At 38.2% G+C, this 25,409-nt stretch overlaps 1 protein-coding gene across 1 annotated transcript in view; it reads left to right on the top strand.

Moving 5' to 3' along the window:
- LOC150081806 (SEC14-like protein 2) overlaps window positions 1-23,261 on the top strand; it is a 117,884-nt gene extending 94,623 nt beyond the window's left edge. The window contains exons 5-13 of the mRNA XM_090378897.1: window positions 350-412; window positions 6,295-6,388; window positions 8,401-8,495; window positions 9,091-9,169; window positions 9,276-9,356; window positions 19,091-19,177; window positions 20,448-20,554; window positions 21,517-21,823; window positions 23,056-23,261. Of these exons, the coding sequence (XP_090235023.1) occupies window positions 350-412; window positions 6,295-6,388; window positions 8,401-8,495; window positions 9,091-9,169; window positions 9,276-9,356; window positions 19,091-19,177; window positions 20,448-20,554; window positions 21,517-21,823; window positions 23,056-23,144 (1,002 nt within the window). The 3' untranslated portion in view covers window positions 23,145-23,261. The remainder of the gene's footprint in view (window positions 1-349; window positions 413-6,294; window positions 6,389-8,400; window positions 8,496-9,090; window positions 9,170-9,275; window positions 9,357-19,090; window positions 19,178-20,447; window positions 20,555-21,516; window positions 21,824-23,055) is intronic.
- Window positions 23,262-25,409: the final 2,148 nt, after the last annotated feature.

Raw genomic sequence — 25,409 nt, 5'->3', positions numbered from 1 at the left:
AATCTATAAACAAGCAAATTTATAACTGTCGTTATTTATAATAACGTGGCTATCATTATTTAATGTATGGTATAAACTGCAAGAAGACATATTCTGGAATTATTACTGGATTTTCTGCACCGTAGGTACCTCTTTAGTTTGCTTGATGATGTCACTCCTATTAGCTATAAAATTAAAGATAATTCCTTAACACAAAATTATCCGGAATGTCAATTGATTTACTTTTTTAAATTGAATTTAAATAGAGTATTGTGGATTGAGTAAAACTCGAATGGATTATAATTATTAGTGGCATTGAACTGGGGAGAAACTTAAACGTCCTTCCTAAACAGTTTTGTTTTTTCCACAGCATCTGCAATGGAGGAAAGAGAACAATGTAGATAGCTTGGTGACTGACTTCGTTCCACATGAGGTGAGTACTGCCTTTTAACTCCTAGGTTGTGATTGCTTAATTGGATATCCAACTACTTTTGAATTTCGTCCGCTACAGCGAATTTGGATTGGAAAGAAATGGTATTCGTAAATTTTTTTTTTTTTTTTTTTTTTGTCTGTAAGCGTACAGAGACCCGAAGAAGGAGACTGAACTCCTCAGGATTTTTTTCAGTATCCTCCTTGTCCATCCATTCCTCGGTGACTGTGTAGGAAGGATTTTAATTGCAACATTCACATACAGTATTTCCATTGAAACCGCAGATAAATAAAAGTTCCAAAAGTCCACTGGAAGAGAGATCGAAGCAGCAGTTATATAGTCACAGGAATTCTGGGAGGGTGGGTTGGCAACGCTTGCGGGCCCTTTCTCCTTTGGTGTACATGGCCGTTACGATCAGTCCATCGATTATTGTACCCTTTATTTGAAAAGTCGGAAGCATCATAGGAAGAGTGGGCTGGTGCACCAATGTGCGTAAACCACATCCTGTATATATTTTGAATGGGTATTTATTCCAATAGTTGCCATAAATTATTTCTCGGCAGAAAATGTAAGTACGCCATTCCTGAAAGCAATGCTGGTGAAAAATCGCGTGCGGATTTTCTTCGGTTAGTTGAGGATCCAATTTCTCGTAAAACATGATTCATCTGTAATAATGATATGGCTGAGACATTGAGGATCATGTGTAAACTGCAAAATGAACCACTAACAGAAGTTTTATTCATGTCTCGTGGCAACCATTCTTTTACAGACGTACTTTTGAGAAATATATCTATAGGAACTTTTTTTTTAATTTTACCTCTAGCAATTTTTTAACGCCCTCTGTATAGTTATAGTTATGGCTGCTGCTGTAAATTTAACTATGAAGCCTACTAACGATCCCTTAATGCTATTGTTAGATTTAAATTGTATATCGATCGCGTTAACTAGAGATGCGGAAAATTGTTATTAGATCCAAAATTTCATATAAAAATATGACTAGATAGTAATATGGGAATATGCAAAGACGTACATTAAATAAGCCAACAATTAGAATAATCAAACTGAAAAGAATAAAACTAATTCCTGTCTTTACACATTGAGACTTTGACAAGCAGCAACATTTATCACTCATTAAATAATAATTAATAGAACTGCTATCTATTTCTACGTGCATCATACCAGCATTACTTAGACTTAAATTTGGAAGCATAGAGAATAACCGCTTACAGAGTGGCGATATACAGGGTGTTTCAAAAATGATGGTCAATAATTTAAATGTGAAAATGTGTATGCAAAAAAAGGCCTAATAAACATGGGTCCTTAAGTGAATCGTTTTCGAGATATTGCACATTTCTAGTTGGGATCCACACTGACAAGGTGAACTGTACAGAGTTGGAATCCACCACTGACCTGTTTGTTTAGGTTAGGTTATGCTCGTTCTCTCCGTTTCCCCTCTCTCAATGCTCTGAGACGTAGCAGGCATACTAGTACTTGTCAAAGGATAGTCAACATGGAAAAGGGGTTACAGCAACGAAGAGTATGCGGACATGCACTTCATGTATGGTAAAGCTAACAGCAATGCACTCGAGGCTGCACGTTTGTACCAAGAAGCATTTCCCCGCCGAAAACAGCCCAACAGGCGCACATTCATCAGGGTACATCAACGCCTTAGAGACCATGGAGTACGAGCAGGTAGGCCCAGAAGCATAACACCTGATGTTGAGGAAAGGGTGTTAGAAAGAACATCATGTAACATCTGTAAAATCCTGTGGTGTTGAAACCAAAAATTAAAAATGTATTATCTTATGTTTAATAAAACCACCCTTAGCAAAGGATTCACAGATTTTTGCTAAACTAGTGCTCCCATAGTCAGTGGCGGATCTTAACAGAAAATGTGCATCATCTCGAAAACGGTTCATTTGCGGCCCGATGTTCCCTAGGACTTTTTTGCTTATTTTAGTTTGTACTTTTCACCTTTAAATTATTGACCATCATTTTTCAAACACCCTGTATAAATACCATCAATAAAAATAAACATATTTCAAATATTAGGGAGGGATTAATTTTGATGGAATTAGGTATAAAGAGACCGTTGATCCGACAGATAGGACTGCTTTGATCTCAAAAGAAATGGCCCAATGCAAAGTTACCACTGTGCCAGCAGGTATGCGCTACTTATGCTTTTTTTTTTTTTTTTATAAAAGCGAGATTTCGAAAAAGTTCAGTGTATTTATTGTAAATTTTAGCGTGTGTGTAGGCCTTACGGCAGCGTTACAGAGAAGCGAGAAATGCCTACACCGCGAAGATACGTCACTGCAAACAGGAGACTTGGCAGCGATTGGTCACAACTACTGGCAATAACGATCCCTGGGGGGTGGTCTACAAGATCACCACAAACAAGTTCCCTCGGGGGGGAGGTTGTCGCTACTACTAGAACTCCACAAGGTGCCATGACTACAAACTGGGAAAGCACCATAAACAATATTCTTGACGTGGTCTTTCAACCACCGGCTGAATCACAGACTGATGATCAGAAGAAAATGTGCCAAGATAATGCGACCTACAATAACCAAGCAATGGAAATGCCTTTCACCAGGGAGGAGCTAACTGCAGCATCATCAAGAACCAGAAATTGTTAAAAAGACAGTAGAACATGCCCCTGACCTGATGCTAAATCTTTACAACAAATGCCTCCAGACAGGAGCCTTTCCAACATCCTGGAAGGTTGCCAATGTTAAACTTATCCTAAAAAATCCTTCCAAGTCGCCTATCCTCCCAGACTCTTACAGGCCTATAGCCTTGCTCTCCGTGGTCAGCAAGCTCTTCGAGCGCCTATTACATGCTCGTCTCCAACATCACTACAATACTGCAGGACTAGCAACGCCCAACCAGTTCGGCTTTCGACAGGGTCATTCTGCCATAGATGCCCACCAGCACCTCCTGGGGAAAGTGGAGAACTGCAACAGAAAATACTTCTTGGTGATCTCTGTGGACTTCGCTGGGGCATTCGACACACTTTGGTGGCCGAGCGTCCTGGCCAGACTCAGAGCTGCAAATCTTCCCAGTAACCTCTATCAGACTTTACAGAACTACCCATCCAACAGATTCATAGTAGTGAATGCGCCCTATCAGACCCTCTCTAGAAGCATCCACCGGGGCTGCCCACAGGGTTCGGTCCTGTGTCCATTCCTATGGAACATCGTCTTGGACAGCTTCCTCGTCTCGGACCTCGGAGAAGTGGATGCTCAAGCGTTTGCCGATGACCTCATTCTCTCCGTTTCGGCGAACTCAAGGGCAAAACTGGAAGAATCTGCAAACCTCGCCTTGGAGCTACTGCAGAACTGGGCAAAACAGAATCACCTGAGAATATCACCAGAAAAAACCAACTCAGCCTTGTTGAAAGGGAACTTGGACCTACGACGGCCTCCTCAAATTAAGATAAACCAGAGGACAATAAAATTCTCCAAACAATTCAAGTATCTAGGGGTCATCCTTGACCACAACCTATCCTTCAAAGACCACCTACAAAACATCCGAACCAAGATTAGGAAATATGCTGCCCTCGTTTCTAGGGTGGCTCGAAGGGACTGGGGCCTTGGCCGGCGTACACTACATATCTTCTACAAAGCCATATTCATACCTATCATCACATATGCCTCTGGCGTATGGTATCACAAGGCTACTACCGCAGTCAACCGACGTATCATCAACTCAACCCAAAGGTCGATTCTACTATTTACTTCTCGTGCCTGCAGCACGGTGAGCACCCACGCTTTACAGGTCTTGACCGGAGTCCTCCCCCTTGATCTGGAGATTGTGGGCAAAGGTTTACTTTACCATATTGCAAAGGGCACCTCAAGGACCTGTCTCGGACATACAACTGACCCAGCAAATAACCGCACCGCTGAAAAGAAGAGGCTCTACGCTCACCTGCTGCAGGTGTGGCAAGAGAGATGGACAAACTCCCATACAGGAGAGATAACCAGAAAGTTTATACCTGACGTCGGCAGGGTCTACCCTAAGTTCCCAACGTGGTTCTCACCTGGACTCCATGCAGCATACCTTCTCACCGGACATGGCGCCATCAATGCCAAACTTTGCCTTTTGGGAATTGAAGAGGACCCTACCTGTGTTTGTGGTGGTCTAGAGAGCTCGCAACATCTAATGTATGATTGGCAGCTTTATGACGACCTCCGCAACATCTTAATAACAAAGATCCTATATTGTCCTAGAGGACGGGAACACAACATACTGGAAACAAAACAAGAGTACCTGGCTTTCTCCTGCTACGCCCAAGAGCTCTTCGCAAGAAGACGCGTGCTCGCTGCAATAGAGCAGAACTGAACCCTATACATGACAACCAGGAATAACAACTGAACCTACTTAATAAAGGACAAGAACTGACTTGACTAAACTGGACAGGACCTTGTCCCATGAGTGATATCCCAAATGGGAACACCAATGCCACTGAAGACCAACTACAGCTTGCTGCTCGCCATCTTGGCTCTCAAACCATGCTCCCTTGCATGGTCCTATCTTTTCCTCTCTCCCCCGGCAGGGGGAGGGGACGGTATCTTCCGTCCCCTCACCTCCTTGCCACTCCCCTCTTCGCCTGGTGGGGCATGGGCCTGCCCCGCCGATTATCTGGGGTCGCCTTCTCTATCGTCCCCATATTTCTGTCTTTTCCCCCCAGCCTTCTGTCTCCCCCCACCTCTACCTAATACTCAAGTGTATATCCCACATAACTTAAAATTTAATAATGACTAAATTTAATTGAGTTCACACTGAACTCATTTGGCCTTTCTACACAATTTTCTTAACCCCCACTGAGCGAAAATTTCATTTTATTATATATATATATATATATTTTTTTTTAAGGTCCTAGCCACTGAAATCTCAGGAAATTAGGTGGCAGGACCTGCCAGAGTAAATATTTCAATACTAGTGTACCTGGTCTGCCTCCACGAGGCATAGTGTGGACAACGTTGGGCCCCAGCAGGGGTCTAGCGGCTAAATGGCCAGAGGAACAACGATACACAACACTACACTCATACAATATCCATACACTTTTAAATCTCTGGCCTTTACAGTGAACTGTTACACCCACAATGAAAGCAACGCGGAGATGGAGGAAACCCCTGGTGCCGTTAGACACGAACACACTATACACTATATATATCTATCCAAGATACTCCGATAATAGCAATGAGGACAAGTTCAAAAGAAAACTTCTATTAAATATGGCTAATCCAATAACCAAAACACTCAGAGTGGAAGAAAAAATTCATGTCGATTGAAGTCGAACTCAGATTCTTAAGTTTTGTTATTTTATTTTTCATTTTGTTAGTTTAATATTTTTTGTGTATGCAGGTTGCAGTTCTTGTTTTCTTTCACCCACTCATGCACATTCTCCAATATGTTACGGTATTCTTATTAGTCTGTCAAGTTTAGGTTACTTTATAAGTTAATTTCACTTTTCCACCATTTGAGTTTTCTCTGTGTTGTTTAAATGTTCATACAAATTACATCTGCTCATTATGGTTTTCTCTTGCCATTTCTTGGGCCTCTCCATTGGCTCCAGTCGACATTTAGACAGATTTACATTTCGTTTTTTTCAGTTGTTTCGTGGTTATTGAGTTAACAGTTGAAGACGTGTTTTCTGTTGAATCTGCCTTTATGCTGGCATCGCGACATCCGATTATTAGAGTAGTTTCAGTACACATAATAAGTTATTACAGCAACATTCTTTTAGAATACTGTACTGAATACCCAGCATGATTAGAAATTCAATTATTTATATTGGTTGAAGGGTGGCAAGTAGATGTAAATTTTCAGCCAACTGTGAATAATTTGTTTTTATACCAGCAAAAAGCTTTTATTTTCAGGTTATGAAGATATATGCGAAAGATGCACTACTAGGGTATGACAAAGAAGGCTGTCCAGTTAGGATTATTTTCTTCGGTCGCTTCGACATCATTGGTAATCTTAATTATGCTACTAAATTTGTATCATTAATAATAGTATGATTTATTATAAGAGTTAAGCAACAATGTTATCATACCATCAGCAAGCTATTAATACACATAGTAGAATCATATAATATAATTAATAACCTTTTAACTTTTGAAGCAATCGATAATTGGTGTATTTCTGAAGATGATAATTCCATAAGGCCTATCAGAAGCAGATTACCTCTTTGGCAATAAATTTACATTAATTAGCACCCATATGTGGGAATTGCCTCCGTAGCCGTGTGGTCAGGACCCCGGTCTACTCCCGCTCCTGAGTAGACCGGGGTTCAACCCCCGACTTTTAAATACGGTCGATCTGCCAACCCGCACTGGACCAGCGTGGCAGATTATGGTCCATTTCTTTCAACATGAATCGTTGTAGTGGCTTCCATTCTGCAGTGGATTGATTAATCGCTGCAGTTTGCCTTTTTTTTTTTTTTTTTTTTTTTTTTTTTAAGTGAGATGGTATTGTTACAGAATAACTTTCTGTGCGAAGTGAATCATTCTCCAGTTTGTACAATAAATTATAGTAATCAAGCCACTAATATGGTAGATAATTGAGAGGAACTGCTTCATTGGAATGTTAAACAGCAATTAAATTAACTTTATACCACAAAATTAATACTTCTTATAACCTCTTGCTTATGTGTCCTGCATAATTTTCTCTCTAACAAAATCCCACCCGTTCTCGTAAAATTTAAAGCTTAAGCTGTATCGTTATTCCGCATAATAATGTGAAAGTTTGTTTCCAGTTATATGTTGTGCTATCTCTTACGACCGTTTTTGATCTCCACTGCAAACCTTGAATATGCCCAATTCACATATGATTTCTGAAATAGTTATTATTTTTATTTGCAAATGTAAAATGAACAATCGATACAGTAAGAAGGCATAGAAATTACAACTGCAAAGTATGTTATCATAAAAATCATGCATTCAGAAGTATATTAAGAGAGAGAAATTAGTTTAAAGGTCTATTTTGGGCATAGAAATTTCAGTATAGAACAAATTACGTGCAATTATCATAATTGGACTTATTGGAAACAATCATTTGGTAGATTCAACGTTTCCTGGTCTTGATGTTGGAGACAGACTAATTTCCACCCTCTCTCCGCCACCTATACTTCTTTGTAGAATAATATTTAAGATGTGTATTTGTTCTCAAAACCGCAACTACGAAGAAAGCTAGTTATGGGTCCACATTTGAAATCAGTTTTGGCACATCTGATACAGTCACTGCTGAAACGATTAGGACTAGACTAAATGCCTCTGAAAAAATTAAAACTGGGGAACCTGTTAGGATACATAAAGAATCGGTTAAAGATGGCATGGGAGAATGAATCAACTGTTAGTTCTCCAAGCGAATTTGAAGAACACTCTAAATATCAAAAATTGGTAGACGCAGCATTTCCTTTAGTTTTTTGAGCATCTTACCAGCATCAAAACTTCGTAAATGTAATGAGAAATATTTGACAGAACTAGAAGCTGTGAAGTTTTAAAGTACCTGTAATGATTCTCATCATATGGTTCAGTTTGGTATCAATGAGGTATGGACCCAATATATACTAGACTGGGAGCAAAGTCCCCCAAATTTGTACCATATAGTATTTCGCTGTCAAGAAGATGCTAGAAGTGTTCACAAGCTATAACGGACGCTAGAGGCAACGTATTCCAGCCCTGCATAGTCTAAAATGAGTACATTCCCGCACTGCCTTCTGAAACCAGTCAATTAGCACAGTGGAATGCCAAGTTCAAAAGACTTGTGCGACTTCATGCATCTGCCTGTTAAAGTATTGAGCTCCTCAGTATTTCATTTATTTAGTGAAACATTACCGCTTGCTGTCTTTATCTTGTAAATTCCCCTGGTCCTATGTAGACGTTATGGAGTAAAAACAGAAATTCTTTTTTTATTAATTAGCTATTTTGGTAATACAAGTTTACAAAAGTTGTCAGCTTGGATTAAGCGAAAATTCTTTTCAGGAATTGTGAAATCTGTTCCTCTGAAAGAGTACCTGAACTTTTACAACTATGAATACGAGGTGGATTTTGAATTAATGAAAAAGCAAACAAAGAAAGTAAGTTACGGACCTTAACTTATTCCAATTAATTTTGCACAGTTCTGTATACAAGTTATTTTCTGTTTTAAAGTTCTTCGTGTAATAACTCGGTTCCCAGTGCAGGGATTTTCATGAAATTTTAAATCAACTTTTTAGAACGATTTGTCGGCTTATCCCAGATTTTATTAAAAATCGGTCGCTATAAATAATGAAAATATTATTATTATATTTTTAAATATATCACATATTTTATATTATGTTTGTTTCTTGCGACCACTGGAGGCATGAATTGACTGTATTTTGAAGAGCTCGTTTTTAGTTATCTATCAGGTTACTAAACTTATAAATCATGAGTTTTTAAATTACATCAAAAACGTGAAATACGTGTTATTAAAATCCATGAATCAATACGAAACACATTACGAAAGTATACTGCTATAATATAGTAGTATGCTTTTATTGTAAGGTACACGTTGCTATTTGTTTAATTTATAAATCGTTCAGCGTAAAATAGCTGTTGAATTTCAACTTTCATAGTAATAATAAGTGGTTTTTTTTAATTATGTTGTATGCGACTGAAGACTGATTATTTAAAAATTGTTTTTTGTTGCAGCTGGGGAAGTTAGTGGACAAACATTCCTACATACTGGATTTTGAGAATGTAAACGTATTAGATTTTTGTAGGAAGTCAGGTAAGAATAACTTTTTTAATGGATGAAAAATTTCACTGCAATACATTTTTTTTTTTTAATGATAATTTCGGGTATATTTTTTTACTGTTAACTTTCTCATTTATAGTTGTTGAACATCTTTATGAGCTGGCAAAAGTCTACGAAGCAAATTATCCAGAAACCCTGAAGAAAGTTTACTGTACAAATGGTAAGAATTGTATTAGTAACTTGAAACATATCTTAATATTCGTTTGAGAAACGGAACTAATTATGCCTTGCAAATAGTATTACATCTTTGTAGTCAGTGAAATATTAGTTTAAGAAATCTTTCTGTAACTAAATTTCATGAATTATCCAATAATTATCTGCTGAGGTAGTTTAGCAGGACCACAATCGTAACAAATACGCGACACTACACCTGATAGGCGCCCAATTTTGCTGGTAGTCAATGCCTGACCTTTTATGAATAGAATAAATACTTAAATATACTTTTTTTTAATAAAACCATTGATCTTGATATGTCCAAGTTAATATCAATATGCACAGACGGTGCTCCTGCGATGATATCTTCGTATAAAGGGCTGGTTCAACGCCTGAAGCAAGATAACGTAAATTTGCTCAGTTATCATTGCACAATTCACCAAAACTGTCTTGTGTTAAAAAGTTATTAAGTTGATTAATTTTATTGGATATACAGCGCCAGTTCCAATTGTTTCTTCAGGAAGTTGAAGCCAATAACATACGCTGGCTTAGCAAGGGTGATGTTTTACGAAGGCTGTGTTCAATTCGGAAAGAAGTTTGTGGAAGACTTGTGGAAACCATTTCTTGCTATTTCCACAATTCGGGCAGCAAGGAATCATCTAATTTTTCTTCAAGAAGATACAAATTTATTTACTATTGCCTTCTTAACTGACATATTTACACATTTCAACAATCTAAAGCAGAAATTACAAGGATAGGACAAGTTTATTTCTAAATTGGTCAGTTGCACAATCATTTCGTAAGAAACTCGACACACTGTCCTCTAATTTAAATGATGAGGCGCTGCACTTTCCGTGTATGAAAGAAGTATTGATGGAAGAACTTAATATGCAATAATTTTCTAAAAAAAAAAAAAACTAAAACAAATTCGACAAAAGGTTTGCAGATTTTAAAAAAAATATGAAAATTAACGCAACTATTTGGTTCAAGTGAAAACTAGTATTTTCACTTGAACCAAATGGGCTGATGAAGCAGAAAAATGGTTTTAAAGTAATAAAGCTGCACACAAATTTTAACACTGTATTAAATGAATAAATACAAATATCACTTAATGTTTATTAGACGATTTATTAATTTTCTTTTAATTTCAAGCATGCGGACCGCGATAAGATATATTTTTCTAATATAGGCCCCGATGAAAAACTAATTGGTGATCACTGTTCTACAGTGTTTTGAGTAAAAGTCATAGGAAGACGGTTGCATTGTTAAACACTGCAGTTCGCAATTAATCCTGAAGAAAACGTGGTCTTTTTCATTGTCTTTAGCAACAAAAGTGATCTGAAATTGTAAGTAATCTGTGTTCTGCATGTCTAATCATCCCCTGCCAATCGATAGTGTCCGTAAAGGGAAAATTGAGGGAAGATAAATAACTTGTAAATCAGGACCATTATTATGATGTCTGATTTATAGATTATTTATCTTACCTCAATGTTGCATTATTAGTTTAGTGTATAAAAAAAAAAAAAAAAAAAGAAGAATAAACAAAGCTAAATGCAATATAAATCTAGAAGTCTTCGCGCATAATATTTTGTGCTTTGACCAAAAGCTGTGTCTTGTAGGCTCAACTTTCACTTGTTTGAAGAGGTCTGGTTTAAAATCGTGTCTAGATTAGAACATCCTTTCATTCGGAGCTGCTGTTAGCCAATGTTAGGTGGAGTGAGGGCGGTTTTCATTTCGAAAAATATGCAAATTAGCCTCCGAACACACGCATGATAAACACTAGAGAAACTGGCATACTGCGACCGAAGTAATTGAAGCGCAAAACTTCTCTAAACAAAAACCAATAGTTTGCTTACGTTTATTTATTTATTCAAGTAAAGGAAAGGTTACATCTACCCCTAACAGCAAACATTTGCTAGGAGGGTAAACATAACTATAACAAATTAACAATATATACATTAATATAAAGGATACAGATCAAATTTATTACAGCAGGCTAAGACAACGTTCTAAATAAATTCAGCATCCCTCGAATTACGGTGCGGAACCGGAGGGGGAGTGCAGTTTGTTCTCAAACACAGAAGCCTATGGAGAGCGGAGGAGACTTGAAACATCTAAAATAGCAATATTGTGTAGGTATCCGCAAAGACTTTGGATCTGTAGGTGCTGTCCACGCAAATCACCTCGGGGTTAATATTTAGGTGGTTCAGGTTTGTAAGCCAACTATTGGTAATTTGTATTCTCTGAGAGAGAAAACACTGTATCACTATCTAATCTATAAATTCAGAAGTAACTCAGACCGTGGCCAATTTAAAACCGAAAAAATAATCTCTGTAGTTCGTGGATTATCTGTTGAAAAACGTCCAGTTTTGCAAAGTTAACTTCGTGTCATATTCCTAATAAAATATTGATTAGGATTTATGAAATTACCACTTATTAGTAGTGGCAAATGATGCAAGGAAGTAAGCTAGCTTATACAGCGTGAGCAATAAAACTACCCGCTTTCGCAATACGTGAAAGTGGGTTGATTTTTGAAAGATTCCTCAAAAATCCACCCTCGTTGAAAGAAAATTTTCGCACATCTTATCCAACATCCATTTTCAATTTAAATTTGTGTCGTCCGACTAAATATATGTGAATGTCATCCACATTTAATTTACCCGATCCATTTAATGCCTTAAAAGCTTCAATCAGGTCCCCCCCCCTCACAGACGCTGCAATTTGCAGAACTGAAGCCTTTTTTTTTTTTTTTTTTTTGGTAACTGTACCCTTTCATGACCCAATTTAATGTTATTGCTCTTCTCTGTATCCGTTGCAACAGATCCATGCCATTCCTACTATCAGGCGTCCAGAACTTTGTTTTATACAATGGGACAATCGCCTTGCTGGCAAAATTCTTAGATATCACTGACAGAATACAATGAACTTGCCCAGCAGCGTGTCTGCACTATACAGTTGTCCACCGGTCTTGTTCGTTCTTTCTCCACTACCTTGAGTGCCACCCTATTGGTAAAGTTATTGTGGGATCACTGCTCCCCGTATGCATTATTTTGCATTTTAGTGTTAAGCCTCAATTGTCACTTCTGAACTCTTCTTGCTATTTTTTCTGGACTTGTTTCAGCATCATATCCTGATTTTTGCAAACTTTCACATTAAACTTGATATGCTGTCATCAATATAGTTAATAAATGTGAAAACGGCAAATGGCTCCATGAATAAAACTATTTCAAGAAGAACAATGCCCATTAAAAACCAACCCTTTATCCACAGAAGTATCATTCCAAACTGCGCCAATTTGTATAGCAGTCTTTCGGTTAGAACATCAAAAGCTTTACTGAAATCTAAGTATATTATGACAAAATTATTTTTTGTATCCAGCCAATCAGATGGATCAAACAAGATCCTCCCTTACTTCATCCATGCTGTGTCAATTTAATTGCATTACTTCTTTAACCAGTGAGTCCATTATTTTCATTTCAAAAAGAAGTGGAGCTTACAGGTCTATAAGTAATCACTTCACTCTTTGAATTGGGGAAATACTTTCATTTCTTCAGCCTGTAAGACCCCCGCTGAAGCCAAGGATGCGCTCATAATTATGGCTAAAGGTTTACTTACCTCGTTTGCTGCTTCTTGTAATATAATTATGTATATTCCATTATCCACATTTTATCTTCCCTTTTCTTTTCAGTTACCACAAAATTGTTTAATTTCCAAGTTGTAAGCTGGTGTAATTCTTGTATGCGCTAATGGATGCAAAAATATTTATTCAGTTTTTCCAGCAGCCAGAACATGATAATTAATAGTTATACCATTCATACTTACTGGGCCAATGTGCTTCATCCCTTTCCTTTTAGCGCAAACTTAAGGAAAGAACTCTGCTACTTTTGTTCGCATTCCTAGACAAAGGCTTCTTAATCCTCCTTTGTGTCCTGATAATTTATAATCATCCCGTCCAGTTTAATTCTTTGTCACTAGTCGCCGACCGGGCTAGTCAGGTGGGTAAAGTGCCTGCCTGGCAACCCAAAGGTAGGTGTAGGTGTGTTTAGGGTAAAGCGGCACCAGGGGTTTCCCCCATCTCCGCGTAGTTTACATTGTGGTGTGTTACAGAACGCTGTAAATGCCAGAGATTTAAAAGTGTGTGGGTCTTGGATCCTTTAGTTGTCATGTACCGTTGTTCTTCTGGTCGTTTAGCCGCTAAACCCCAATTGGGGCCCAACGTTGTCCCACTTACGCCCCGTGGAGGCAGAGCAGGAACCCAGTAGCTTATATGCACTCTGGCAGGTCCTGCCACCTAATTTCCTGAGATTTCGGTGGCTAGGACCTTAAAATAAAAAAAAAAAAACAAAAAAACGGGGACACTTAAGTTTAGAAAAGCCAGGAAAGGTTAATATGGTTCAGTTTTCAGGTTAGAAATCGTTAATTTTGATTAGTTATGTGGGGTTTACGCTGTCGTATTAGTCAGAGTAGGGGGAAGAGACTGAAGACTGGGGGGAAAGACAGAAGTATGGGGTCGATAGGGAAGACAACCCCAGGTGGTCAGTAAGGCATGCCCATGCCTCACCAGGCGAAATATATGGGGTGGTAGGGGAGGGAGCAAACAGGAAGACCATCTCCTCCTCCTCCCCCTGCCAGGGAGAGGTAAAACGGTACCAGGCAAGAGAGTTGGTAGAGATCTCCATTTGGCTACATGGCAGTGAGGCTGCATCAGTCGTAGTGTAGTCATAAGTCCGGTAGAAGAGTCACTCGTGGGAGAGTGTCCCGTCCAAGTTGAATGTCTTTGTTTTTAGATCTCTATCTTCATTCAGTATATTTGTCAGTTTCACTTAGGTCTCATATTTGTTGGTACATAGGCAGGGTTTCTTGGTAGACAGCTAGTATCTTCCACATAATTTTCATTCCGGGGTGTGTCCTAAAGGACGTTTTGATTTGTTATCTGGCTGGTCGGGTTTCACTCCTGGTGTATTGCATATAGCGTTCTCCTTCTTGAGTAGAGTTCTTGAGCGAAGTTGGTCAGGGCTCTGTATTCCTCCTCTGAATCCAGTAGGTGAAACTCTTGCCCTTTGGGGAGGTATCTTATACTCGTGATTAGAATGCACCTGAGATCCTCGTATTGCGGACAGTCGTACATGAGGTGTTCCCAGGTTTCGATCTCTCCACATGTACAGCATGGGTCCTCTACAAGGGCGAAGTCCATTAACTTTGCGTTAAAGGGGCCGTGTCCAGTTAGCCAGTATGTTGTTTGCAACCCCAGAAAGAACCAAGTAGGCGATTTTGGATAGATTTTTTCAAGTTGCGGTAAGAACTCGTGGGCGATTGCGCCTTTGGTTGTTTCTGCCCACCTGTTCTGCCAACCTGCAGCAGGTGAGACTGAAGCCGGATCTTTTCTGCCTTATGGTTGTTTGTTGGGTCTATTGTAAATTCCAAAAAAGTGGTGGTTATTCCCTTAGATAAGTAGTAGAGGAGTCCTGTTCTTGCGATTTCAAGATCAAGTGGAAGTACTGCTGCTATCACCTGAAGCGCTGGGTTACTCACCGTTCTGCAGGCGCGGGTGGTAGTGAGGAGGATGGTGCGTTGAATTGCATCCAGGGTTCTCTTATTTACGACCAAGGCAGTTTTGTCATACCATATTGCTGAAGCGTATGTAATTATTGGGAGGAAGGTTGTCTTGTAGTATAAGGCTAGCGTACGCTTTTTGAGACCCCAGTCTCGCCTTGTGACCCTAGCTACCATGGCAGAGTAGTTTCTGATCTTTTGTCTTAGGAATTTGAGATGTGATTGGAAGGATAAGTTATTGTCTAGTATGACACCCAGGTGTTTTAGTTGACTAGCAAACGTGATAGTTGTCCCATCAATCTTAATCTGAGGTGGTCGTCTCAGTTGCAGGGTTCCTTTGAGCAGCGCCGAATGTCTTTGTCGGTGAAATTGTTAAGAAATTCTTCTAGGCCCACTGTTGGAGTATTTGCAGGGCCTGATTAGCTAGGATTTCCAATTGGGCTCTGGAGTTTGCTTGCACTGTCAAAATCAGGTCATCTGCGAAGGCCTGTACCCCCACTGCGCCTAGGTCCATTCTCAAGAACTCATCAAATACCAAGTTCCAGAGGAGTGGGCCCAATACAGACCCCTGTTGACATCCTCTGTGTACTGTTCTTGCGATCTTTTTGTATGGAGTGTTTATCTTAATTTTTCTTTGTGAGAGATAGGTTTCTATGACTTTATAGAGGTTGATGGGTACTTTAGCTTTCCTGAGTCTGCCCAAGACGCTCGGCCACCAGAGTGAGTCGAACGCCCCGGCAAAATCAATCGATATTACGAGGAAATATTTGTTGTCACATTCGTTGACCTTGTTAATTAGGTTTCTGAGGGCTTCTGTTGTGGAGGATCCAGGTTTAAATCCAAACTGATTCCCAGCTAGGAGGTCAGCTGCTTCGTAATGTTGGAGGATTCGTTTGTGCAGTAGCCTTTCAAATAATTTGCTCTCTACTGAAAGTGCGATGGGCCTGTAGGATTTCGGGCACTCTGATTTTTTTTTTACTTACTTACTATCAGTTTATTAACACAAGGTTCACCCCCTGTACAGCAAGTGGGCTAGGAGGGTGTACAGAAATTTTAAAATATACATTATACACTTTTGTACAAATTTTCATATCTTTTCAATATAATCATTGTATAATAATAACTATTAAATAGATATATACATTTGCTTAATTGTATTCACTTTGAAATAACATAGATCTTGATAATTGAAGAGTTAAATACATAGGTTGACTTCTTAATCAGCAACTAACATACAGATTTATTTATATTCATTACATTATTGCATTTAATTGTTCATTTCATCAAATTTCTAATAAAAACTACTCAATTTTCACAGCAATCCTGGTGATTTAGTCCAGATTTGGTCTATAATTTGACTTCTGTAGGTTTTATTGACTTCAAACTTTACCGGATCAATGGAGAAGGTGTTGAAGTGTTCAATGGTGTTACATGGGAACATTCCTTTTAGGGAGTCCAAGTTTGATAGCTTCATCCTAAGTGGGTGATGGCTTCTATTTCTTCCTCTTTTCAGTGCAACGATATCTCCTATTGATGGGGCATCAATATGGCGAGTTAGCAGCTTGGTAAGCGTTGACAGATTTTTTTTAGGACAATGAGCTTCCAGGAGGTCATGCCTAGGTTGACTAGGAGAATGGATTTCGAGATGGTGAAGGGGTTCCCTCCGAGACGGTTCAGCCACCGCAGAATCCAATACTCCATTGATATAAATTTATTACATCGAGAGGTAGATGCAGAGGACCAGATTTCTGAGGCATATAGTGGTATGGGTGTGAGACATCTATTAATGTATCGTCCAATCAGTCTGGTGTTGTGACAGCCTGAGAGCTCCTGGCGGATAGCCCAGAAAGCAGCATAGGTCTTCTTCTTTGCCTTTAGGAAGTGTTCCTTGAAATTTAAGTTTTCATCCCACGTTAGTCCCAGGTCAGTATGAGATGAGACTTTGGGGACTGACTCACCAATAACCGTAACTCGAATGTCATTCTTGACCTTCTTCTTCGTGATTGTCATGTGGGCTGACTTGGTATTGTTGAGTTGGAGTCCAGCTCGCTGTAAAAAGTCAATTAACTGTTGAATTTGATAGTCGGACTCTTGATAAGTTTGATGTTGGCCGTTTTCCATTTTGTTGGGAATTTCCCTACCTCTAGGCATCTGTTGAACAGGGTCAATAGAAGTTGTGGTGTATATTCTATTACTTTTTTAAGTATTTCGAGTTCTATCATGTCTAGGCCGGGACATTTTCTCTTTCTTATCCGGGCGGCAGCATTACTGAGCTCCTCCATGGTGAAGGGGGGTTTCCATGATTTGTGTATTGTAGTTCAGGTTTTCTTGACAGAGATGATTTTGTTCCTGTAGAGTTGGGACTGCCGGTTCCTTGAATATGGCATTCAAGATGTTGTCCACCGATTGTTCCCAAGTTGTTGTCATTTGACCTTGTGGGGTTCATGTGGTAGTCACTACCTCCCCCTAGGTAGTTTGTTGGTAATAACCCTGTAAACTGTTCCCCAAGGGTCATCATTTCCAATTGTTGTCACTAAGCGTTCCCAAGTTCGTTCCTTACTTTTCCGGATGCCGTCCGTGTATCGGTTTCTGGATTCCCTATAATGTTGCCTGAGGGCTTCGGCTTCTGGCCACGTCCTGCACGCTCGTTGAAACTCCTTTCTTCTTTTGGTTACCACTTTGCGGAGGACACTGATTTCCGGAGTCCACCAGGGGTTGGCTCCAGGTTTCGGGTTCTTCTTTTCGATAGCTTCGTTGCTTGTATCTGTGATTATTTTAGTTGTCTTGTCTTGCAGTACGTCCGGGTCGGCTTGCGGGTCTAAACTTCCTGGATTGTGTTCCACCGCTTCATTCAGTAGGTTTCTGAAGAGCTCCCAGTTGGCACTGGTGATAGCGTATCTGTTTGTCATCTGCTTGGAACCCAAAGGTCGCGGGTTCGAATCCCGGCTCGGATTTCGGGCTTGGATCACAGTAAAATGCAAAAACTTTGGGAGGTGCATTATGGCCGCAGAAGCTGATGCGCCAAAAAAAAAACTAACAAAAGAAAGAAAGCGTCACTAGTCTCATCTGCCATCCATTTAGGGATAAACCCTAAACAGTCTCTCTCTCTTTCTCTCTCTCCTAATTGGTATGAAAAGATTGATTGCTTCCCTTTTAGAATTTGCAGGTGGTAACATTGAGTTGGTCGAATTGAAAAGAATTTATTTTACTGTTTGTATCATTCCCAGAGGTGGAGCCCGAAATCTGAGGAAGGACGCTATGGTTGACAAAGTGAAGTATCGAGCAGTGATCAAGTGCCTGCATTTGCAGGGCAAGAAAGCTCAGGAAATTGACGAAGAAATGAAAGCTGTGTATGTCCATCGACTGTATATGTCCATCCTATAACACTGTAAAAAAAAGTGGAAATGGGAGTTCCACTGCGGTCTTACAAGTGTCTTTGACGAGCCAAGAGAAGGAAGGCCATTCACAGACAGTGAAACGGTTGCAAAGGTCGAGTAGCTGGTGCTGAGTGACAGACTTGTGGGAATTAGTTTTGGTCTGCCCACAGAATTTTACATGACCATCTGCACATGTCTAAGGTCTCCGACGACGGGTTCAAAGATTGCTGACGCCTTTGCAGAAGCGATGTCGCATGCAATGTTCTCGCCAACTGTTGGACGTGTAATGTGGATGTTAAGAACTTTTTTGATCGGTTGGTGACCAATACTAGGTGTACCAATATGAACTGGAGACTAAAGACATGCGTGGACGCCGTTTTGATTCGTCTCAGGAAGTAATCAATGAAGTGAAATCGTGGTTTCAGGCAAAAAGTTGTAACTTCTATGATCAAGGCATTAAACAACTGATCCATAGATGGGAGAAATAGGTTACCATACATGGAGAGTACATAGAAAAGGATTAAAGTTCCTGGAAGTTTCACCTTTCTAGGGCTATTATTTTTAGGTAAGGGTATGAACTTTTTGATGCCCCCCCCCTCGTACACAATATTTTGTCCTTAGTAGTGAACAATAGTGTAAAAGGTATCGATTTAATTGTATCTCATATTGGGACTACCTTCACAACGAGTTACCATGATATTGCACTACCTCGAATAACGCTTCACCAACCATAGTTCTTCTACTAACTATAATGTAAATATTTATTTATTCATTGGAAACGAGTGCTTAATTATACAATTGTTTTCTGTAGTGCCCGCTTCCTTTGGCATCCTGTACAATATTTTAAAAGTCATCATACCCGGTACAGTTTTCCAGAAGTTTGAATTTTTCACGCCAGGTGAGTACATTTGCTTATTAAAAAGGTTTGATTTAGTTCTAGCATGCACTCAGTTTACTTGAACATTAGATTGGACTGATTCGTCCGACAGTCGAGGTACCACCTCGTCTGCATATCCATCCTATAATCAATATATTTGTGATAATTTAACAAAAGTTATTTGCAGGAAACATTGTTTGTATCATCACGTGCCCTGAGCAACGGTCGTAAGAGATAAATCCCACTTTTAGCACTCTCTTAGACGAGACCTATACGTATTCTGAGTTTTTTGGATTTGCTACTAACCCAGCAGAGCCGAAATAAGTCATTTTTTTTTATTTTGTACACTAGCATCCTGCTCACCGTCTCGAGGACCAAGTTGAATGCGCAAAATCGGTTTAATTCCTAGATTACACACTACAGTTATTCTGTATCCCAGCTTGTCCTTTAGTCAAGTTGATTAATTCCAAAGCCTTTTTATGATGTAAAAGTGAACCTGTACAAAAACAATAGGCATACCGAAATACACCAAATCCTACTTTCGATTCGAGATCTAATGCGGCGTTCTTAAGAAAGTGTCGATGTTAAAGTGAGCACAGATGGTACTACTCTCACTACACAAACCTCTACACGCAACTCAGAATTAAAGTGGAAAAATAAAATCCTTTCTCGACCTACGTGCAACATCAAAGGTTCATATCGACGTGGGATGAAGAAACCTCCGAAGCATCTCAACTCATTCAAAAAAACGCTTCCAAAATGGTGTTATTAATATTATAAACACATTACGGATATATATCCTAATTATAAGGTGTGTAAACAAATAATATATTATTACCCCAATGTAGGATTTTTAAATCTTCCGATTCCAATATCTAAATTTTCTCTGGTCCTGGAATGTAAAATTGATCAGTCGGAGTTCACGATGCTGTCAGTCAACCAAATCGTTAGTTTTTCTATTCGAAGTTGCAAATGTGTTTATGGCTTTCTCTGGGCATGTGCAAATGAGAATATATCTGATTCTACACCAGAACCGAAAAGAGAATATCTGATTAGTGATGCTGTTGCCTATGCAATCTGATATAACATGAACTGGTCATTGAACAGGTTCAAACTGCTCAGTAATCAGTTTAGAGTATCCAAATTGAATCAACTTCACCTTTTAATTCAGTTTGACATAAGTTGACTTGTATTCATTATTACTGTAATTTGGCACTATTAATATCTTATATGTTACTTTTAAGTCATGTATTTTTTTGTGAGATCCCTCGTGCTAATTTTTTAACCCTAGAAAAGACCAAGGAAGTTTTACTGGCAGATATCAGTCCCGAAGTGATCCCAGCTTGTATCGGTGGTACTAAATTGGATCCCGACGGCAATCCAAAGTGTGAGGCCTTGGTATGTACAGTAATTTTGGTTTTGATGAAATAACTCTGCTAATAATAGATTTATTTTCTTTTAAAAAACTTTCTAAGATTCTCTGTCGTACTCTGAATCAGCTGTGGTGAAATCACAATTTTCACACTTGATAAATGCATTAGAAAATCCTATCTTTTTCTGTTTTACTTAATTTTCGTCTCGCCTTGACAAATATTTCCAGATCACGACTGGAGACGGAATTTTCTCTTTTGCCGAATCAGTCAGTTTGTGAAAATGAAACTTTTTTTTTTTTTTTTTGTTTAAATTGAAAATTATCGTCCAAATCAGTGAAAAGGATAAAGGAGTTATTTTGTTCCACCTCGCTATATGTCCTTATGTTTATTGTGTACGCTATTTTTAGAAGAATCATGAGGATTTCTTTATGCTTTTCAAAGGCACAATTTGAAAATCCAAAATTTTCACTAAGAAGTTTTATTTCTTGAACAATTTTTCGTTCTGTATTCAGCTTTCTGTTAGCGAAACGTTTCGTAATACACAGAGCCCTAAATTATTATATTTTCACTCCAAAACGGTGGAGAGAGAGAACTGAATGCTGCTAACCTCAATTGCAGTTTTCATTTCGATATTCAAGTTACAAAGTTTGGCCCTCACTGTTCTGCTTAATTCTAGCCTTAAATAATTTCTTCAAGGAAAACTGACTTTTCCTGGTCTGAATAAAATAATAAATTCATTTAAACTATTTTAATATTTATGGGGTTTCGAAGGTAGGTAATATTTTTTTCCAGCCAGCGCTAAATTGGTCATATACAAGTTGGATTATTTTGAGTATAATGGATCCGTGCTTTCTTTCAAGTTTTTGTTTGATAAAAATATATGCCTAAGAAAGAGCTACTGACACTTTATCATTTTAATCTAATTTACTTCAATATCACATTATGCTTCTGCTCAAAATACTTTTTGAAACTTTTCATACCTCTTAGGCAGGGGCTGGAGGCAAAGTACCAGAAAATTATTTCATTGAAAATGTGAAGATTAAGAAATTTCGAAATCCTGAAATGAAGCGTATGATTGTGCCAAATAGGTCGGTATTTCCTGTTTTATTGTCCGTGGATGAACCAGGTACATTGCTGTATTGGGAATTTCAGACAATTGATAAAGATATCGGATTTGGCCTGTTCTTTAAGGAAGACGTGGAACATGATAATGAAGAGATCCTAGAAACAAAGAGGTACAACTGCAGCTCGGGACCAGAGAAAGGAGAATATTACTGCAAGAAGCCTGGATCATGTAAGACTTACCTTTTAGCATTACATTTTAATAACTTTCAATTCGAATAGTGTTTGTGCGTGGAATTTTATGCTGACATTTGGGATTACTCTCATTTCTCAACGACAGGTCTTTATAAAATGGCGAAGTTTAAATTAATATCTCGATGTATTTAAGCATACACGCTGCTTGCTTAACCAGAAGAATATTATAGAATAACATTTTCGGAATGGGGCCCCCCCCTCTAAAAGTATCTTTCGTACTGAAGCCTGTCTGGAAAAATGTCATCAAATCTTTGAAGTTCAACGGTAGCTTAGAAGAGAATATCCTTTGCGAGGCAAGTAGCGCGGTTATACCATTTAATCTTCCTCTTATGTTCAATTTATGAGTTAATTTAAAAACATTTTCAAACATGGCTTCCCTTTTACATGCGGGTGATTTTTTTGCTTATTACTTGGGAGCTTTTCGTTGAGAGAATTAGAAACGGAATTCTAAAATTTTGTGCTTGAATCGTAAACATGGTTGAGTCTTTCTTACTTTTAGAACAGTCGAGCTACAGATTTTTTTCTTACAGAAATTTGCCCAAACATCGTTCATCGTTCAAACAACCAGTCGATAATTGTTATACTAATTACTCCAATCTTGATACTAACTATTTATTCAGAATATCACCAACTTGTTCAAGATTTAATAATTTTACTACAATATGATTCAGTCCCTTCTTTATTAGAAAGAAGGGACTCTCTATTTACATTAGGTAAATAGATTTTAACCCAATAAGCTAAGCAGATGCGCCAGATTTGTAATAGATTTATAAAATTTTAATGATTGGATAGGTCTTTTAGGTAAAATAAATGGGCTTTGCAAATTCTTTCTAATAAATAATTATTTCTGAACCCCAATTAGGATGATTATAAGCTGTCAGAGCGAATCTTTTGGTCTGTTTCTTGAACGCTTCTCATCTCTTTCGTCTACTTAAGGGTAAAATTGTCAGTTGTTGCTACTCAAACGATATCATGATCTTCGGAAGTTTCCTTGGAAAAAAAAACCTCTACATCACTCACAGAAGTTTTGTTTAAAATACACGAGTCCCTCCCCAACCGCCGTTTTATATTGTATTCAAAAATTTTACAATACGCAGTTCAGTTCGATCTTTTTAAATAACTAAACCTTGCCCTGTTCAAATGCCTACTTTTTTAAAAGTTTTATTTCATTATGCGCGATATTTAGTTTTTATTTTTTCATCTTTTCAGATATCCTGCAGTTCGACAATTCGTACAGCTGGATTCGGCAAGCAGATGTAGCATATCGCATTGAACAGTATCCTCCGGAACACCTTTAACACGAATACAGACGGCCTATGACCCTGCTTGAAAGAGAAAATTATCACCAACGTGGACTGGCAGACATACATTATGTATGCATGTTTGAAGTAAATACGAGTATTTTATTTGTTGAACCATCACTGAGAATGATTTTTCTTGCTACTGTATAAGACGAAACTTTATGAATTGCTAGTAAGTAATTCGGATGTAGAGTAAAATGGGGTCAGGCTATGATGGCACCACCTCCGCGATATGAAAATCATTTTACTGAGACCGACGTGATAATTTTAATCTTCAAAGAGATGATTGGGAATATCTGAAATGCTGCGCTTTGCAGGCTTTCATGTAGTTCAAAAAAGCTAGGCGGTTTCGTCTAATTGAATATTTGCAGATCTGGACTAAAAAAAATATTTCTTAGAATGTCTAAAAGCCAACAAAATTCTTCACAGTTACGGTCCATTAATAGGTCGTATGTTACACAGCACTTCCTATTTATATTTTGCAATCATTAACAGAAGGACCGAAAACTTATGGCCTACGAAATGATTTTACGTAATTATCTCAAAAAGAAACAGAGGCTAATGGTTCTGTTTCTCTTTTTTTTTTAGATTTTAAAATCATTTACGCTGTATATAAGATAGTAAGAGCCGAAGTTTTGTACATAACTATGAGTTTGCTCTTAGTTATGTTAGTTTCACTACATCTTGTAAAAATCATCTCCCTCTAACGCTCAAATTTTTTTTCTTTCTAAGAATGAAGTTATTTTAATGCATAAATTCGGTTTTCTGCTGAAATACCCCACAGCCATTCAAAGTGCGTAGTTAATGGTCCTCCACGCTTACCTACCTAATGTAGTTCTTGAAAATTAGAATATATATAAATTCAATTCCAATGTCAACCCACACAGGGCGTAGAGTACTACAGATTACATTACGGTCTTTAATGTATTATAGCTCTATGTTTATTGAGGCAGGGATTTTAGAATTTTTTTTAGTCCTCGAGATCCTATATTTGGTGAATTTTGGATTCCTTCTACTTTAAACGTGGTGCTCATCCATATGTCCGATCTTTAATTAGAGACCCTTGTATCAACAAATGCAAACGTTTTCAAATCATTGAAGTATTCTTTTCCTTTGTATTCTAATGGTTTTATACTTACTAGAGACAACTAATCGATATTTGAGTGTCTCTGATAAGCTACTTTCAAATAAACAGAATGTAAAGTTAAAAAGCTTGTTGCTATTTATTTAAATGAAAACACGAATTTTCATCCACAAGGAAACATTATCTTCACAGGGTTCCCCCAATAGCTTTACTTGCAACAAAACTATCGATTCACTAATCGCTAATTTCTGTGACAATATTTTTAATTCTCTTTAGAAAACGGGGATCTTTCTTCGCTAGAGACAAGCGACATAAAAAATATTTTTGCTATTGTTTGAATTGAAAAGATTGCTGAAGGAATTTAGTCAAAGGTGACCTTTTTCATCTCTAATATGGAGCCACGATGAACTGTTGAAAATCTCATAGCATCAACGACTGAGGTACTGGGCCACCCAAATTTACTTTTTTATTTAGGAAAAATGTAAAACCTGATCGTACGTATTAAGGTGCTTAGATTGCAAATTTTAGCACATCTGTTCTCAGACAACACGAAATAAAATTTGTGTCGTCGCAGAATGAGTCAACACTTTAATTAGGTTTACAGAACTGAAATTTTTCTGGGAGAGAATAGATTTTTTTGTCTCTGATATAGTTACAAGATTTCCAAACCTGTATTCAAGATGTGACTTAACCGGTTTGAGTAATTAACTGATCAGAAAACTTCCTGTTAAACTACGTAATAACCCCCTACCACATCTTTTTCATTATCAGCTGTCCAAATGCAGTACCTTGATTCACATCACTAACCACCTTTGAATCATAATTAAACTAAGAAAATATCGATATTAAAGATGGCAAGGCGCTCAAGCGCTTGAATACTATTCGTGGCAGCCATTTATAATTATTGTCTCATAGTCCTTTACTATTAACTTATTCAGACTGAAATCTGAATAACCTTGTTCAAAAGCTTCCCTGAAATCTAAGCAAATGTCTAAATTATTTTTTGCATCCAGTTTCTTAGAGAAAATCATGTCATATAACTTGTCAGGCTTGATCTCTTCCCCCTCTTTTAAAAATGCGTGCTATGGTTATCTTATAAGCACAAAACTCAAACTTCGACGGTCTGTTATTACTCACTTCACCTTTGCACATATCCTGAATCCAAGGATGCGCTCATA

The sequence above is a fragment of the Mastigoproctus giganteus genome, chromosome 8, assembly GCF_048544385.1.
Source record: "Mastigoproctus giganteus isolate SK-2022 chromosome 8, ASM4854438v1, whole genome shotgun sequence".
Classification (NCBI taxonomy): domain Eukaryota; kingdom Metazoa; phylum Arthropoda; class Arachnida; order Uropygi; family Thelyphonidae; genus Mastigoproctus; species Mastigoproctus giganteus.
This window is presented reverse-complemented; position numbering and strand designations above follow the sequence as displayed.